The sequence below is a fragment of the Protopterus annectens genome, chromosome 15.part0 (assembly GCF_019279795.1).
Source record: "Protopterus annectens isolate FY-2018-M chromosome 15.part0, PAN1.0, whole genome shotgun sequence".
Taxonomy (NCBI): Eukaryota; Metazoa; Chordata; order Ceratodontiformes; family Protopteridae; genus Protopterus; species Protopterus annectens.
In genome coordinates this window covers 559,490,846-559,510,998 of record NC_056749.1, presented here as the reverse complement: position 1 = coordinate 559,510,998, position 20,153 = coordinate 559,490,846, and the positions used below count along the sequence as shown (strand labels likewise).

The 20,153-nt window shown below is 37.8% G+C and overlaps 1 protein-coding gene across 2 annotated transcripts in view; it reads left to right on the top strand.

Annotated features, from left to right (window-relative positions):
- The window catches only part of LOC122789920, a 717,137-nt gene that overhangs the window by 593,529 nt on the left and 103,455 nt on the right, over positions 1-20,153 (top strand). For both annotated transcript variants that reach the window (XM_044057382.1, XR_006362888.1), the window contains exon 2: positions 18,927-19,077. In XM_044057382.1, the coding sequence (XP_043913317.1) occupies positions 18,927-19,077 (151 nt within the window). The remainder of the gene's footprint in view (positions 1-18,926; positions 19,078-20,153) is intronic.

Sequence of the window (20,153 nt, the reverse complement as noted above, 5' to 3'; positions counted from 1 at the left end):
CATTCAGAATAAGAGTTGCTAGATTGCTTCTTCTGAGATTAAAAGATTAGTTGTGGGTTGCAAAGGAAGCAGTTTAAATTGGGTGATTGTTACTACAGAAAGCATTTTATGAAAAAGTCATGCAGGTTCTAAAAGCACATACTGTTTTACAACTATCTGCTTTTATTACCTGCCTTTGCTGTCTATATGGGTTTATTCCTTCCTGTAGGATACCAGTTATAACAAAATCCAACATGCATTCACTTTTCTTCTAATTCTTTTACTCATCTAGTATGATGTTGTGAAGCTTTAAGAATCTATTAAAGATTAGGATTTGTCTTGGCCATGACATTTTATGGGGAAGATATATGGCTTCATAAAGAAGGCAATAAAGAACCTGTGCTTGACTGACTGCACTCAGTGAAACAGAGCATGTAGTCACTAAATGAGTCACTTGTGTTCCTAGAACTGTACGGCTAGATTTTGTGTTCTCTGAAATGGGACTGTGTTATTTAAGTAAGATTTCTGATTGATATCCTGACCCTACAATTATAAAACTCATTGACCAGGTCAGAATGCTGTGAAGAGCTGCTCATACGGACACATAAAAAGGGGAAGAAACATATTTTATAACAATGTTCTTAATTGCTTTGAAAACATCCAGTACACAAATAAAGCATGTTCATTCCGATAACAGCTCAACATTTCCAGCAACTGTCATTGTGTAATATCTTCTTTTTACCATAACAGTACTTAGCACATGATTACTGAGCCATAAGTTTTAATACTATATCCTTCTTCCTGTGCATTCAAAACCAATCCCCTTGTAAAGTACATCAACACTTATCCTGGAGATTTCAACTCATATTTTAGCAAACCACTAAATCAACTAAAACTAAAACTTAGAATAAAAATAAAAACCAGAAACAACGGACACCTGCAAACGTGATAAAACACCTTTATTGTAAGATCTAAGCCCTTTTGTCGGTAAATAGTCTGACTTCTTAAGAGATACGTTTAATTTAAAACACAACAGTTATATACTCAAAGTGTCACGTGTTCCCTTCCCAATTAATCAATTAGTATTTAAAATCAAATTGCAAAAAAATACAATACAAAAAATGACTACAAACAATTATATATGTGTGTGTGTGTGTGTGTGTGTGTGTGTGTGTGTGTGTGTGTGTGTGTGTGTGTGTGTTTATGTGTGTGTGTGTGTGTGTGCACACCCACAAATATATATTCAGACTTGATAAAACCAGCTTATATAATACCTAGGAGTGCAATTTTTACAGTTTTAACTAACCAAGCTCTGCTTTCATTCTTAAAACACTACTAATTGAAATTACTTCATTTAATCCTGGTGGGGAACTGGCATTGCGCCTAAGTTGTCATTTCAGCTCTTTTTGCTCTAGATATAAATCTATGCAACCATCCCTAGGTCCCAAGTCAACTTTATAAATAGTGGTAAACCTAAAACTATGTAGGGGAAATTTTTTAATATGTTGAGCCAAAGCATTTTTTCCTCACCCCTCTGGATGTCGTACATATATTGGTATATCCTTTTTCTAAATTTCCCCTTTGTTTTCCCAATATAAAAACAGGTGCATTGTTGACACCTAGCTATGTACATTACCCCATTACTGTGACAATAAAACTTGTGACCCAGTTTAATAACGCCCCATTCTTCATTGCATATCTCAGTCCCCTCCTGAATATACCTAGACTGGGACACTGGCCAGACTCCTTCATAGCTCCAGCAGTTTCACTTCCTATTTTATTTTCCACTAAGGTTTTGACAGATAAATCTTTTTTTATATACTATGGTAGGTCTTGTTCCTACCTTCTCAATAACTTCTGGTTGAATCTTAAAGATACCCCAGTTATGGCAAATTATATTTTTAATAACCTCAAAGTGAAGACTGTATGGCAAAATTAATGCTCTTTCAAAATCTCTATTCTCAACTGGGCTCCCTCACTAACACAATTCGTCCCTAATCCATTATCCAACCCTCCTAGTAACAGGATATATTGTCCTTCCTTTCGTATACAGTTAACCTCTTGAAAAATGTCAGTCAAAAAAGAGGTCGGGTACCCTCTTTTTCCCAACATCCCCCTTAATATAGAACATTCATTTCCAAACATCCCATCATTGCTGATCATGCGGGCTAGTCTCACTAGTTGCCCCTTAACTAAAGACTTTTTTTGATGTAGGGGGTAGAAGCTGTCAAAATGTATCAATGAATGTGAATATGTAGGTTTATGGTAAATGGAGGAAATGAATCTACTATTGGCCCTATTGTTTAAGATAGCCACATCTAAGTAATGGACTACTTCTTCACCCACCTCCATGTTAAACGTAAAGAAAATTGGTACTAATACTGATGAATGAAAAAAACTCGAGTCTTTCTCTACCATTTGTCCAAAAATTAACGTTGTCCAAAAAATGACCATGTAGGGCCCAACTCCTTTCATATTCTGATTTAAACACTACTGAATTCTCCCACTGTGCCAATGCCATATTGGCAAAAACTGGGGCACATGCTGTGCCAATGGCCACTCCCTTCTTTTGCTGAAAAAGCTGATTTTCAAAAGACAAAATGTTGTTTTCCAAAATAGTTTCCATAAGGGCTCTTATGGTAAGAACCTTCCCATGGTCAAAACCTGAATTATCACATAAAAAAATCATAAAATAGTTCTAATCCTTCTTCATGGGGGATGACAGAAAATAAGTCACAAACAACTATAGTGACTAACAGGATGTCATCAGAATATACATTGTGTCTTACTTTGGAGAGGAAATCCCAGGAATCTTTATACAAATAATTAAATTTGTTTAGAATCCCTTTTGTATGCACATCAGTAAAGTTGGCAAGGGGAAAAGTTTTTGATCCCTTAGCATCCACTATAGGCCTAAGGGGGGGGGGGTCCAAAACGCACTTATGTACCTTGGGTATCCCAAATATAGTGGGGATCATAGGAAAATCCACCTGCAAAAATTCACATTCAGAAAAAGTAATCTGCCCATTATTTAAGAGCTCTTCTATTAGGACATTTATTTTATGATATGCTGTGTTCTTCTCATTGGTGGAGACCTCTTCATACATGTCTGTATATAGTATTGAAATCATCTTGTTTACATAATCATGAATATCCATCACTACCAGGCCCCCACCTTTGTTGGGTTTCATTATTCTAATTTGTTCCATACTCCTGATGTCTTTTAATAACCTGTCTTGTCCCCTTTCTAAATTATGGGGTACCCTAACTTTTTTTTTATGTGCCTCTCTGATATTTTCACTGATTCTTTTAAATATGCTAACTAAAGGGTGGAGGGGGGATTAAAGGTGCTAGCACATTTGCACGAACTAGGGGGTCACCTACTTTCTTGGTCAAAGTACAAGCCTAAATTAACTTTTCTTTTAAACAACTTCAACTGAATAAGAGCTTCATCAATTCTACCAGCTCTAGTTGGTACAAATCTAAAACCTTTTTCAAAAAGGTCAGTCCATTCAGTGGTGACTTCCACACTACTCAAATTGTAAATTATATAATCTACCTTGGTGTTTGTTACAATATCCACCCCTTCTGTTGACAAAGTCACCATCATCTTCCTCTCCCCCTGGACCTCCCTCTGTTTGAATAAGAATCCAGTTGGAATCCATTTTTTATGTTTGAATTCCCCCTTGTTCCCTCCCTCTGATTCAAAAGTCTCACTGACCTCCTCGGGGGGTATTCTCTAAAGGGGCCTCTTCCTCCTGGCCATCATTTCCTCCTTGACTAGCTCCCCCTTCCTCTTCTTGGACATGAAATCTATCACCCCTCTCATTCTCAAAAGTGTTCCCATTTATGGGTGGTAATGGATATCCCCTTCCCAACTCATATTCTTTTTTATCACGCATTAACTTTTTGTTCTTTTTATTTCTTACAATTACACTTCAATCTTACAATAAAGGTGTTTTATAGCATTCACGGGTGCCTGTTGTTTCTGTTTTGTTTTTTTTTTATTCATATTTTAGCAAGATACAAAGGATTCAAAGGAGAGAATATAGAAACAAAAATCTTTGAGAAATCTGAGCCCAGATGGTCATCATTATCATTAATTTCCTTCTTATTAATTCTACTATACAAATTAAAGAAGTACATAGACAGTCAGCTTGGAACTTTTTTCAAAATCTAAATATTGTAGCCAATAATATTGCTAAAACTATCCTTATCTAATACCGAGTCTATAACAGATGTTCAAAATACCAAAATGTTGAATGCCTGTCATAGGTTCATAGGTAGGTACTAGGCTATTGGCCCTAGGGCCTATATAAGCCTAGCCAAAAAGGTACCCTGGCTTTCTCCATCCAAGAAAATTATTTTCCTTTGCCCCTGTCGAGCAGAGCCACAGAAGTGATCCCCAGGGTGAATTTCCCATCTCCCGTCCAATCATCAAGATTTTTCTTGAAGAGTGCTAATAAGGAGCTTTGTTTGATACAGATAGGTAGTTTGTTCCAGAGTATGGGAAGTCTCTGGGACAGGGATCTATCCCTCCATCATGTTCTGTTTATTGTGGTGATAAAGTTTAGGTCCCTAGAGCATGTAGCTCAGAGGGATTGGGATTTCTTTAAGTGGAGCATATCCAACAGCTCTGGGTTTGACATAGCTTTGTATGTTAGGCAGAGATCGCCTCTGAGTAGTCAATATGCGATTCAGTAAAGCTGGAGTTTTTTGAGACGGTCTACATAGGGCATCTGTTTGAGGCCAGTAATCCTCTTTGTGAGGTATTTCTGCAGCCTTTCCAGTTGTTGTGGATATCTTGTGAGGTACATACCAAAAGAGGTGCTGTATTCTATAATGGTTCTAGTGAGTGACAAGTAGAGGGAAACAATGACCTCTTTTTTCCTGGATGAGAAACTTTTTGTGATGAGGTGTGCCATATAGAAGGATTTCCTGACTACTGTGGTGATTACAATTATCTATAAAAATGTTTTGAAGAATGCTGCAGCAGAAGGAAAGGCGATAGTGTTAGGTAAAAAAAGATGACATAAACTAGTTTAAGTTGTAAATGTTTTGGTATAGAGGAGAAGAAATGATGGTAAGACAGAGGAAGTTGGGTTTGTTATTTAGTGAAGGAGGCTGAGAACAGGTACAAATCCAGTGACTTTTTAATTACTCTTTAGTGGCTAGTTTGAATACTTTAAGATGTGAAAGTGATCTAACTTCTTGTGGGAGTTTGTTCCAAGCAATAGAGGGATGGTAGGTGTATGTAATGGCTCCTATTTTGGACTTGGGCTTGTAAATTTGTAAAAGGTCTTGGGTGAGACTACTGTCCACCTGTGTCCCAAGGTCTCTTATCACACTTTTGGTGTTAAGTAGACTACTGCTTATGTGGTAGTTCATGTACAGAGTTTTTACCAAAATGGATGACAATGCACTTTTTAGGACTGAGCTTGAGGACATGGCTTTGACACCAAGCATCTGTCTCAGTGAGGCCCTTTTGTAGGATGTTCACATCGTTAGGAGTTTCAGTTATGGCTCCTAGTTTGCAGTCATCTGCAAACTTCATTAGCCAAAGACCTTCTGTGTTAGCCTTTACTTCAGAGAAGTAGATACCAAACAGGAGAGGACCCAGGACTGAACCCTGTGGTACTCCACTTGTCACTGGTCGGAAGTCGGATTTGGAGTCTGCTACTTTCACAGTGTGGGTTCTGTCAGTGAACCAGTTGGCAACCCATCTTGTGACATAGGGATTTATACCTAGTTTAGTGAGTTTATCTATAATTTCAGAGTGGGGGATGGTGTCAAAAGCCTTGGCAAGATCTAGATAGGTTGTGTGAACCACCTTACCCTCATCTACGCCTTTGGTGACTGCTTCAAAGAAGTCTATCAGGTTTAAGAGACATAATCTGCTTTTTATCAACTCAAACTGGGTGGGGTCCAGAGTTTGGAGATTACCAATGTCATTCTTTATAAGTTCCATGATGATACGTTCCATAGCCTTGCAGACCAGGCTCGTCAGGCTAATGGAGTGGTAGTTTTCTGGGTCCGTGGTGGCTCCCCCTTTGTGGAGTGGGATAACCGTCACTTTGCACTATTCAGTGGGCACAAAGCCTGAGATGAGGCTATGATTGAACATGGTACTTAGGTGGGGTGGCAGTTCATTCTGTAGTTTATGTAGAACGCAGCCTGGGATGTTGTCAGGTCCCATGGATGCTGTGTTCTTTGCTTTGGAGAGTGTAATTTTTACCTGTGCAGCCATGATTACAGGAACTTTGCATTCTTCCAGTATAGAGATAGGACCTTTAGGGGGTGAGAGGGGAGTAAAGTTAGCACTGAACCTATCTGCCAGGATGTTGGCAATATTAGTTGGTTCTGTATATTTAGTGCCATTGTACTGTAACTCAGCAGATCTGAGTGTTGCCGTTAAGATTCTTGACATAGCTATAGAATGCTTTGTGGTTGTCTTTAGAATCAGTGGTGATTTTGTTTTCATAACTAGCTTTGGAGGATATTATGAGGGATTTCAGCTTCTTACTGAGGCTGACCAGGGAGTTCCTCCAATCATGGGATTTTACTCTTTTGCAACAATTTCTTTCTTCTGTTGTAGAGTTTGTTTATGGCAGGGGACCACCAGATTGGCTTTGTTTTTTTAGAGGATAGCATCTTAGTTCTTTTAGGGAATGCACGATCCATGCACTCGTGTAAGTGCTTATAAAGTGCGTTTGTATTGGATTCAGCAGTCGTACCTCTATTGTCCATCTGCATGGGTGTCGTGAAGTTTGCCACTTCTGTCTTAAGAAATGTGAAGCTGGCTTTGGAGAAATTCTTTACAGTGGTTTCCCTAATGGGGGGTGGGGGCGGGATGTGGATGTCTAGTGTGATTAGCTTGTGGATGGATCTGACCAACAAGGAATTGACCTCTTGTGTAGAACACTGGTTGCCCATGCTGGTAATGACCAGATCTAGGATATTGCTGCCCCTGGTGGGGGTGTGGATAAGTTGATCCAAGGTGTTGCAATTTATGAATTCCAGAAAACATTGAGGAAAAGAGTTGGTACATGAGTAGTTTTCCCAGTTAATTGTGGGGTAGTTGAAATCACCCATTATTAGGGTATTGGGTTGTACCCTAATATTTTCCAGTGTATCAAGAAATGAGGAGTGGGAATCTTGGGGCATGGTGGGGGATCTGTAGCAAGCTACAATTTGTATTGCGGTCTTGCCCAGAGTTAGTTGCACTTGGATAATCTCGGATGTATTATGCTGAGCATCTAGCTTGGAGGTGTGGATATCCTTATTGAATATGGGCATGCCTCTGCCTTTAGTGTTTCAGTCCAGATTCGGTGGCTGAAAGGTGTGGTATGAATTATATTCTGGTAATGCAGGGGTGCTCTCTGGAGCCTTGAACCAGGTCTCTGGCACTGCACAGATGTCGATGTTCTCCATTTTAAGGAGTGCCTCGAAAGAATGCATTTTGAGGTTTAGACTTCTAGCATTGAGTAGCATTACCCTCAGATTTTGCTTGCTTGTGTCTGTTATGGTGGTGAATTTGTCATTTGAACCTTGCCTAAAAAGGCACTATAGTGGTGGCAAGAACCTTAGCCCATATTTGGAATCCCAAGGGCGACAGGTGCAGGCCATCTCTGGCAAAGCATTGTGTTCTGTCAATCATGTCATCCCAGGCAGACAGATATTGGATCCCCTTAGAATAACACCAGAAGCTTAGCCAATTGTTGAAGTCAATCATTTTGTCCTTGTACTGTGGTATCATTCTTGGTGATGGCAGGATGCTAATCAGGGCTAGGGTCATACCTGCCTGGGCTACAAGATTGGACAGCTCCTCCATGTCTCTTTTCATGTAGTCCAGGGAGGTACATCTCAGGTCATTCACACCACAATGGACAATGACAAAGTCATATTTGTAGTTGTTGTGCAGTGACCTGAGTGCATGCATTATGTGGTGGATCCTGGCACCTGACAGGCAGCTGACAGTAACTTTCTCCTTGTTTAACCTGGTGAGTGGAACATCAGTATGCCTGTCTATAGAGTCACCTATGACTAAAGTGTTGGGTATCTTGTTATGTCTTATGGGCTGTGGTTATGTGGAACACTGAGTTTTTGGGCTATTTGTCATTTGGGTTGTGCTGGGGGGTGGAGGTTGCTTGTGTTTCTGCTTTGGAGGTTTCTGTTGCTTGGGCAGATTTTTATTGAGAGCCTCCACAAATGTAGGTGTGTGTTTTGTGTTTTTATGTGTGTTTTGGTGGTGTAGGTTTTGAGGGACTATGTGATGAGTGTGTTGTGGTTCAAGTGTTTACCTTCTCCTCTTGACTGTCTGGTCCAGTCTTGGGTGAAGAGAGCTTTGCTTCCAGTGTGGCTATATAAGTGCATCTCTTACAGGTTGTAGTGTTGGGTGGTAGGAGGAGAGGGTTGTCTGTGTACATGAGGCAACTGCATTGCCCCAAGATGCCCAGATTCATCAGGTAGACAGGAGAAATCACAGGGAGCTGACCCTTAAACATGCCTAGATAGGTGCTTATTTATTAAGTACAAAAATCTGTTTTCCTCTAGACAAGTGAGGAAAGTTGAATGCTGTAGTAATTTCTAGCTTATTTAGTGCTTACAACGAGTTCTCAACAAGTGCTGAGCTCAAAGGAACAGATTTGATTGCTAAAACTAAAAAAATGGCTTGTTCTAAGGGAAATTTTGAAGAGCAGACTTTATGGTGCCAGGACTAGTTTAACCCTAGCTAAGGGGTGATGCATAAAGTGTTTTTTTTTTTTTTTTTTTTTTTTTTTTTAGATAAGCTACTTAGTGCTTTCCACTCCCACTGATAAGCTAGAAGGCTTCCTCCAACACAGAAAGGCTTAGGGGCTCAGAAACTTACAAACAGTCCTGGATACTGAAAATCTGTATCTGGACTAGACTACTTACAGGAAAGCCAGGTAACATGCTTAGAATTTTTTTTTTGTAAAGTGGAAAAGGAGAAAGGTTGACAGAAGATAATTCAAGGTTAAGAAACTAAGTGGGTTGGCCTTCTCAAATGTTCTCCCTGTATTAGGTAGAATGAGGTAATGACACTAGACTGGGAGGAGTGTCCCAAATCAAATTTACAATAGGGTGGGCAACTTCAAAGCCACCAAAAATCAGAACAAAAAAACACAAACAGATTCTTAACAAATGTAATGCCACAAACTACTGTGCAAACCAAGAAGTAAAATAGCACAGTGGCAAGGAAACACTTAAAGCTGAACAAAATGTTTAATCTATGAACCCCTAACGATTAACTTTTAAAGTGACAAGTGCAGTTTTCTATCTATACAATAAATTACAAATATGTGAAATACATACAAAATTACATATGTAAAATATGATACCATAATAAAAACGTCCTACCTATCTAATTACATGTAATTTTATATTTCAAACAAATCACTTCATTAAATACACCATAAAAATGCCTATACTTCATAAAATGCCAATGGATGTGTAAATACTGTTTAAAAACATTTTTATAGGTGGAATTCAGATTTTAACTTCAAATAACTTGTCAGAGACACAACCTCATTCAGCCCAGGGGGATTTGTGGCATTCACCCTCAACTGCCACATCAATTCTTTATATTATAAGAATGTATCACTAGGTCCCCTTCTTTCATTTATTTCTACATGTTCCAAAACGAAGAATTTAAAATTATGCATAGGGAACTTGCTAAGATGTTTCGCTAGTGTGTTGTTGTTATTGCCTTTACTTATGTCATATGCATGTTGGTATATCCGTGTTCTGAAGGGTTTTTTTTCGTTTTCCCAATATAACACCTTTCACACACTTGGCACAATGCGATGTATACCACGTTCTTTGTACCACAATTACTTTTATGCTCAGAACTTACAGTCCCATTTTGTGGTATTACTACCCTATCACCTTCTAGTATATGTTTGCACTGGGGACAGTGACCACACTTTTTAGTATATCCGCTGTTTTGGGATTCCATCCCCTCCTTCTTATGTTCCTGCATATTCTTGATGCAAGTATTCTTCTTATATACTACAATTGTTTTTTCTCCTATCTTATCCCCCACCTGTTCATCATTTTTTAATAGAAACCAATTTTTATACAGAATGTCTTTAATTTGTTGGAATTGGGGAGTAAATGTCAAAATCATTGCTCTATTAAAGATATTTTCATCGTTGTTCCCGTTACATCCTTCGCTGTACCTATTAACTTCACCTTGTGGGTCAATCTCTGTACCCAACCCTAACAATGGGAAAAATGTCCTGCCACTCTCCTATATGTAACCTCTTTCAATATTGGTACCGCAATTTCCCTTGGGTACCCTCTCCAAACCAACATATCGAAAAGAACATCCCTTTCTTGCAAGAATGTACCGACCTCACTCACCATCCTTGCCAGCCTAACCCCGTGTCCCTTAACCAGGGATCTTTTTTGATGTATTGGGTGGTTGCTTTCAGAGTGCAATAGTGTGTTTGAGTATGTCGGTTTCCTGTATATTGTCGAGGTAAATTTCTTCAACTCTTTGTTTTTCTTATTCTGAATGTCTAGGTAATTAATATATTCTAGATTTGTTTCCATGGTAAACCTTAAAATAGTAGTGTTGGAGTTAAGAAAATTGAGAAATTCAGTAAGTTGGTCCTGACTACCACCCCACAAAATCAGGATATCATCCAGGTACCTGCCATAGAATTTGCACAACTTGTACCCATCAGATGGAAAAACCTTAGTCTGTTCCCATTGTGGTAGCACAATGTTTGTGAACACAGGGGCGCAGGCTGCCCCCATGGCCACTCCAGAGGTCTGTCTAAATAATTGATCCTCAAATAAGGTGTAGTTATTTTCAAGGATTAATTCCATTAGGGTTCTGAATGTGAGAATTCTTGTGTGTGAGAACTGGGTGGTGTTGCACAAAAAACTCATAAAACCATTCCACACCTTCATGATGGGGTATGACATTAAAAAGGTCTTTCACATCTATTATCACCATAATACTAGTATCACAATATAAATCCTGTTTCATTTTTCTGAGACAGTCCCATGAATCTCTTATTATACAGGAAACATTTTTCAGACTACCTTTTAACTGATAATCTAGAAACTGAGCTATAGTCAGGGTCTTCAAAGCTTTAGCATCTACAATAGGTCTTAAGGGGGGTTGGTGGTGTCCTTGTGGATCTTCAGGATTCCAAATATTGTTGGAATCCTTGGATTAGTTTGTGTCATAAACTCATATTCTTGTTTCTGAATTTGGTCATTCATCAATAACTCATACAAGGTTGCATCAATATTCCTGTAAGCTATATTAAGTTGATTAACTGACACTTGTTCATAGCCATCCCCATATAGATGCCTTAACATACTATCCACATATCTCTGCTGGTCCATCACCACCAACCCACCCCCTTTGTCTGGCTTCATCACCCTGATAGATTTATCATTAGTAATGCTAAGTAATAAGTTTTTCTCTGCCTTTGTCAAAATGCCATCATAACTAGGGACTTTTCTCTGTTTACATATTGTTCCAATGTCATTGGTGCACATCATTTCAAAGAGTTTCAACGTGGGATGCAATGGGGGGGGGGGTCGTAAACACTGGTCTTTTTACACTTCATAACCTGGTAGTTGTTATAATTACCATACATTATTACACTTAAGTTTCTTAATGTACACCATGAAATCTAATAGTGTCCTGTCCACACTTGCATTTTTTGTAGGTATAAAATTAAGTCCTTTCTGGAACAGGTTAGCCCATTCCAGCATCACCTGTATACTACTCAAGTTGAATTTTTTGAAATCATGGTGTTGATTTTCCACTATATTACAGGTGGTTATATCTATGCCTGTGGCACCATCATCAGTATAACTATTTAAGCGGGAGCAGAAGTTAGAGGCAAAAGTAGTGTGTTTAGCAATAGGGTCCTTCCTAGGAGGATTACAGCAGACTTTATTTAAGACATCAAGTAACTTAAAAAGGTTTGCTTTTGAGAAATTCCTAAACACAAATCTGTTTACAGGGGAAGTACCACCAGTTTTAAAGAAAAAAAATATGGTCTGATTTAACAAGACATGATGATACACATGGAGCTGTGCAAGAAGTGGCCATATTTGTGAGGACAAGATCCAGGACACTGGGGCTCCTAGTATGACGATTAATTATTTGTGAAAGAGAGTTAGCATTTATAATGTCAGGGAAGGGCTGGGCTTGTCGACTATTGGCAGTGTAAGTCAGCCAGTTTATTGATGGATAGATGAAATCCAACAGTAGAAAGGTTTTAGATTTAAGGGGAATTTTAGCTAATGTGTTAAGATGGCTATCATGCTTAGATGGGGACATACAGGTTGTTCTATAGATAACTATGAAGTGGTAATTGGTTTTGGTTAGGATGATTTGAAAGTCAAGGTACTCACATGCGGTATCCCAAGGAATCTGATACTCTCACTGACTCCCTACACTTGCCAGTGGATCTGAAGACATGATAGGCATTATACCCAGGAAAAGAGAGAGTGCTCTTATTGCTCCAAAACCATGTTTCTGTAATTATACATCTATGAGTGTGTTCAAATTGCAGAGAAGCCTCAAAGTTGTTCATTGTAGTTTGTTGTTAAAACTCCAGGCATTGAGTACAGCCACATTAATGCATGTCAGAGTTGAGTTTATTAGGTTAGAATGTCCATCAGATAGACTCTGCTTAAAAAGAAGTCACTATGGCAACAGCAAAGGCTCCTTGTTAAAAGATGTGAAGGCCATCCCTGGCAAAGCAGGAAGACTTGTCAGCCATCTCATCCCAAGCTGACACATACTGGATTTTCCTAGATAGACACCAACTACATAGCCAATTATTAAAGCCAATTATCTTGTCTTTGAATCTCAGCATCATTCTGGGTGATAGCAAAATACCAGTCAAGACAACTGCCTTTCCTGCCTCAGACTAACGCGAAGAAAGCTTGATCATGTCCATCTGCATGTCCCCCTAGATAGAGTGTCAACATGACATGGACCACTATCAGGTCATCATCATATTTGTCAGGATGAAGATCTCTAAGAACCCTTGGTACATCCTGAATCCTTGCTCCAGAAAGACAGCTGTCACTCTATTCTTATCTAGCCTGGTGAGCATGGTGTCTGTATGCTTACAATAAAGTCACCTATTACTAAAACATTACTTTGGTTTGATGCAATCTCAGTGGGCCATAATGGCTTGGTGTCTGCACCCTGTGACTTTTTGAGGTATGTGTCTTAGATGTGGGTTTGAAGGGTGAAGGTGGGTGTGTTGCTTTGTATAATAATATCTGAGATTTCTTAGTCTTTAGCCTGGGAGGCTTAGGCAGTGTTTTCTTAACAACCTCAGCATAAGCTAGCTTAGTGGAAGTGCTCTGTGCTGTTTGTATACATGCGTTCTGCTTTCCAAATGTACTCTAAGGAGATAAGGTAGCCTCCAAGTTAAGTAAATATTAAACCTCTCACATGCTGAACCATTGTGAAGTAACAATAAAGAGTTTTCAGTAAACATGAGGCAGTTACTACACTGACTCAAAATGCCTAATGGTATCAGGGTGACTATAGAAGGGAAGACAGCTGACTGAGACACTATATTGTCCAGTAAAGATGAAGGGGCATAGGACAGGTTAAGAAGAGGATAACTGACTGGGCTAGAAAATATGGAAAAACTAGTACTAGTTTTATCCATATAAAAAAAGAGCTGTGATTACTGTTGTAATTGTAATGTGCAAAATGAATTGTAAACATGACATACTATGTAGAGTCAATATTGAAATCACCAACAATGGCAAATTCAGCTAAATAGTTTTACCCAATAAGCTAATGTGGTTTCCATCTAGCCTGTAAAATCATCAAACAATGGGTAGTCAAACTCAAAGGATTTGGACGGAGCAACCATAGCTACAGCTTCAGATAATGTAAGTGTAGCTACAACTAATGTAAATGAGTAGTTTCAAGTGCAGTAACAGTATAGCAGTCAGTCAAATAATAAAGGAATCTCACAAAGGTACAGCAATAACAGATCACACACGACCAGGAATCCACCAGTTTTCTAAACAGCAGTATTTTATTTCAATAAAATCTTTCTGTCTTAGTGCTTTGGCTGAAAAGCCTATATCTATATCTATATCTATAGGTTTACTATCAAAATGTCACTTGAACTACACTATTCATTCACACCGTTGAACTATGTATGTGAAATCTGTACTACTGAATTGTCTACATGCCAAAAAAAAAGTCGAATGATGACATTTCTGACCACTACACAACTAAAAACAATTGCTAACATGGGTCAGGAAGGGGGTGGAATTTAACAGTCTAGAATATCAGTGTTCAACGTTTTCGCATTCGGAGTTCGGACTTCATGTAAATGGATTTGGCACTCTCAAAATTTTGATAGTAAACTATATATATATATATATATATATTTTCTATTGTGGTGCTTTCTTCCCAGGCCTCTACTGAAAAAAGGCACAAGAGCTGTTGGACTATCCCGGTCAACAAATGTCAAATAAATAAATAATAAATATATATGTAGGTAAAGGCATATATGTTTGTGTAGGTACATGTGCATGTATGCATGCATGTGTTGACAGACTTCAACTATGGAAAACCAAATAAAATTAAAAATAGATCTGATTATAAATGTGATTGTTTTATATTGTACACAACAAATGTCACTATATAATTCATTTGTTAGGTTGCGTTAAGCATTGTCCTACATCATTTAATGTAAACATTGTGATTTAACTATTGGATAATTTCTCACATAATGATTCACTGGACTAATCTCTTTTACCATATACTGTGTTTACACTAAGGCAGGTATTCATAGTCCGAGTCTTCGCAAATATCTTATGATTATCTATGAATAATGGCGCTACCTGGATATGCAAATAAGGTCAGCAAAAGGCATTTGAGATAAATACAAACAAGTGCAGGTTGTATAAAGTTCAGCATTATGAACTTGCAAATTACTTCACAAAATCATGAGGGTTGGTGTTACATGTTTTTTAGCATATCACTGTCAGGTACAGCTGAGTACAGTAAGGTTTAAAACATTTAAGGAAAGCTGTGGACTGTCAGCATTTAAAGGGATTGTTTTTAAAAAAAGTGGTTTATAATTTTGTGGGCATCCCGATGGTTTCATTAAAGAATCGAAAGGGGGGGATGGAAATATTGAAAAAGGAAAACTAAACAAAGAGGTGAACACTTAACAGAAATATCAAGAGGGCTTGTGCTAGATGAGATGAGAGAGGATGGGCACTATGTTTTTGTCGGGGGATACACCCCCTATTTTTCATTTCATTTTTTATGAAAAGATAATGTGGTAGGAATTATGGAAGAGGGTGAAGGAGAAAGGATAAGGGAAGACGGGCTGAGGAAGTACTCACTGGAATTCTAGTCCACATTGCCTCAAACACATCCACTACCAGATGGTGCTGCAGTGGAGGACCACGATGTTGGGGGACTAGGGTCCTGTGTTGGTGTGGTGGTTGTCATCAACTGGGAGAACATATCTTCTACATGCTGATGAGAGGCTTTGACTGGCTGAATTCTCCTATCTACTAGTTCCATCAGTACATCCTCAACAAGCTCTGAAGCCCCCTGTCTGTAAGGCTTGCCAAGCTGCCACTTGCTGGAGTGACTGCAAGGACTGGCACCTCCACTCTGACCCTGCAAAGACATCCCTGGGGGTGTAGGATCAACCATCAAATGAAACTTGCATCGAGTGTTTGAACATCAAACCCTATGAATTGAATGTTCACTCCCTGAACATTCATTTCAGTGAATGTTTGAGACAGAGAAAGGATCTAGTTGGCCAGAACTTCTACGCTTGCACTTTTCCCACTGTAGTGCGCTGTTGGAGTTGGTATATATAATTATGGGTGGGAGGGAGTGAAGTCCCCAACCTGGGTGGGTTTGAAATACTGAGGTGTGTGGGATGGGGAAGTGTTGGCTAACTAGTTCCTTTTCCTGTCTCATACATTCACTGAAATGAAAGTTCAGGGAAAGAACGTTTAGTACATAGGGTTCAATGTTCAGTTCGATGCAAGTTTCATTCGATGGCTGAACATAGACCCTTCCCCAGTAGGGTATGGACTGATCTGTCCCTAGCCTGGGAGGTACGTGCCTAGTCTGCACCTGAGGGATTTGAATGTATAAAAAAAGCAAATAAATAAGAGAGAAACAAAATAATAAAGGAGAATGAAATGCATAATCAAAATAAGAAAAACAGAGAAAAACGTGGTGGGTACAAAACAGAAAAGGCACAATAAATCTACACCACACTGCTTACATGCCATTTCATACACTACTAAAATACTGCAGTAAAGTCTTTATTGAAGTAAAACCTGTGTACAGGAAGTCCTTATGCATACAGTGGGGGTAGTGATTTGGGATGTACTTTCGTAATTGGGAAGAATAATAAGAGTAGTGTGCTTGCACACTTGGGATGAATTCAAATGGTAAGGACTTTTGACTTCTTGAAAGGATGTGTGTGTATCTCTCAAATTATGTACTTGCAGTACATTGAATGCAGTACTAAGAGTACTCTGCAATTATTATAGTAATGAGGTTAAACGTCAGGCTAAAAACAGTAACATTACTTTGAAGTGTAATGTCTTCAGTTACATTTCTTTCATCTGCAAAGCTATAAATATATTTTCCTTATGACTAATACAAAAAAGTTGCGAAAGGCGTGCAACAGTTGTACAAGTATATATTTCTCATTTACTTTTACAGTGCTATCATGAGTTTAAATCCTTTTTTGTATGCTTCTTATACATGCTGCAAACTAGTAAGACAAACACATTCTCTTGGACTTCAGTTATTGTAACCGGAAGATTCCACCAGCCTTTCAATTCTTTCTACCTGTATTTATACTTTATATATGTGTATATATATATATATATATATATATATATATATATATATATATATATATATATATATATATATATATATATATATATGTATGTATGTCATTATTCTTATCTAAGGGATAACTATTTTTTTTCATTTTATTTTCACATATACATGCGTAGCTGTATGAATTAGAGCAATACTGTGCCAATATTCCCTATCATTCCAGAGGAGAATAATAATTATATAATGACTGGCCATTAACATTCAACAACGAGCAGCTGTTGTAAATCTAGAACATACCAATGGTAAAGGTCTAGCTGCTAAAGTATCATTGAGCAGCCAGAATTTTTGTTTTAATTGCTATCGCTTAGACAAGCATTAGTCTGAACGAACGACACTGAAATTAAAAAGCATGCCATGATTTAGTTACTTCATTTGTCATAAAATTTGTTTTTTTCTGACAAATCACTGAGGAACAAAGTAATTAAATAATTACAGGCCTTTCATTTTCAGAATTTCTTTCCTTCAGACAGTGCACACTTATTCACGTGTTTTCAAATAAAAGATCGAGATGTATGTATGAGACCACAGACAATACAAGGGCAATCAGGTGCGTTCTGTAAACTAAAACATAACTGATTTTCTTGTAGTTTCTCATCTCTCTCTCATACCTCTAAACTGTTGGGAGATTACAAATTTTTTTCCTTTCAAAAAAAAAAAAGAAAAATAGCAACAGAGATTGTCCTTTCTCAGTTGTTTGATTGCTAAAGCAGTGATGTTCTGTCTAAGCCTGGGAGCATAATTCCCATACGTATACACAGTACATCATCAAAGGGCAGAATCAGAAAACAAAGAGAAAGAACACCAAAGAGCCATTATACAAAGTAAGTAAGTTTTTATTAAATAATGTCATTGTATAATAGCAACAACCGACTCCTGGGTGTGGTATATTGAAGACTTACTCATGGTTGGCTTTGTTTAATCACCCAGGCTTCACTCTTTTGATTAAAGCACACCAACCGTGTGTAAATCTTCAATATACAGCACCCAGTTATTGCTTATTGCTATAATATGAAATGTGTGTGTAATGTTGATTTCAAACTACAAGCAGCTTTGTGTTCTGGTATAACCAATTCATAAGACAGAAATGTAGCAATTCACGGAAGTTTGGATTTCCATTTCTGTACAAATGTGTCTGATTTAGTAGGTAATACTGAAGTAAAATAGCATTTTTCTCAGTAAAGTTTGTGCTGGTGTTTCACTTAGCAAACCACACACCCCTACCCCAACCTGCAGTCCACAGGGTGTGGTATGTGAGACTTCATCCATGTTGTACAGTTAGAAATAGTTTTGAGCAAGTAACTGTGTTAAGAAACTATTTAAATTACTTTTCTGTGGCCTAGGCAGAGCTGGGTTCATCTAATCTATTATGTCTTTTCTCACAATTGTAATAAATTATAAATATATAATTGTAATCTTAATTTCATTATTTTATAAATCCAGTCACCATTACTTGTACCTGTAACCCAGTACATGATTTATAGAGTTACATATACAGATTATTATGTTGATACACTTATGTTGCATTTGTATATAGCATCAAAATCTAACACGTTACTGATATGCCCATACCTCCAAATCTGTGGATTTTTATATTTTTGATGTGTTCCACATAAAATTTGTGGTTTTCTAGCAAATTACCGAGGATTGAAGTCACTAAATAATAACATCCATTTGAAATTCAGACTTCGTATCCTTCAGAAAATTCATGCTAACACAAACCTGTTAGTCTAGTGAATTACTATGTTTATAATAGCAATATTTAAATCTGTTCCTATTTTTGGGCTGTTGTCCTCCATTATTTTCAGCATTGTCCAGATTTCTTGCAATAAGAGGTTGAGAGATATGGATATGCCTCTTTGTTAATAAGATACTTGTATGATTACAAATATGCTTATGATTTCCTATGCATTTTATAATAGCATTATATGTAATATTTTCAGGTACACATATCTTTCTTTACATACACCTGTAGTTATGCAGACTTATTAACCTTTTTTTATCTTTTTTTTACTTACCATAGAAATCTGGCCTTCTCGATGCAACCTGGTCTCCCCAATCTTCCAGCTGGTTAGACCTATGCTTCTGCAAGTCTTCATACCTGTGATAACACTGCTGGCTGGAGTGAGTACAGGTGGTCACCCAACTCCTGCCAGATGTCAGTCTTTTTCCAGGTAGTATTTCTTGTGCACACCTTGAGCTTATCCAGGTGTGAATCATGTAAAAGGTAAAGCATGATCATTTTTCTCTGTAATGGTCCAGGTAGGAGTGTGGCATTTTCCTTTTACAGGAATTGCCATCTTTCAACCAGCAAGAACAACAATGAGGTAAGTGTGGTCAGGGATGTATTAAGCAGGGTTAGAGCCACTCCCTGTGGGTGTGACATCATCATAACCAACCTCATTTTGCTAGCAGAGTCATTACGACAATTATTGATAGTACTGGCAAGTTTGGTGTAACCAAAACTGCTTTGCTACATACTGATTTTTTTCTTAAAGGAAACCCCTTACTTTTCCCTTCTATACTTTATAAAAATGGAAATATTTGATTAATAATTTGTATTGATAATGCTTATTGGTAAAAGTAATTTGTTTTATAGCAGTATGTGTCAGGTAATGCAGGAGATTTTTTTTCTTTTTTTGGTTATGGGGATAAATGTCACTTTGTGAATTATTTTTAAGTTGTAGGTAGTTATGGTTTGTTTTAGGTGCTAGGCTGTGATACACAGTGTTGGATAGTCAGGGATTACACTTCAGATAGCTGCAAAGCTGACATTCAGATTACTCCATTTTGTATTTTTTTAAACTACATTTTATTTTGGCTAATCTAGGGCCAACTGGAAAGCTTAGGAAAGCTGCAGAGTGCTTCAGATTTTGGAAACATCTGAAGCATGCCTGTGTCACTTTTAAAAAAATTCATGTTATAGTGGTCATATTTTCAAAATCAGTGAATTGCCAAAATTTGCAGATAGACCTCAGGACATATTTGCTTATTACTATGATTCATATGGATGCATATAACCATGTGAATGGCCTTGAATATTCACTAAAAGTTGAGCATCACCATATTAATTTGTGAATAGATGAGATAGTTGGCAAATGTAGTAGGACACTGCAGACTTAACTAAAGTAAGGAAATATTTTTAAAAATATTGTTATTTAATAATGAACACTTAAAATTATTTCAGTATTGATTTAAGATTCATTTGCCATGACCTTAGATGTATGTTGTGCATGTTGTATAGCACTGA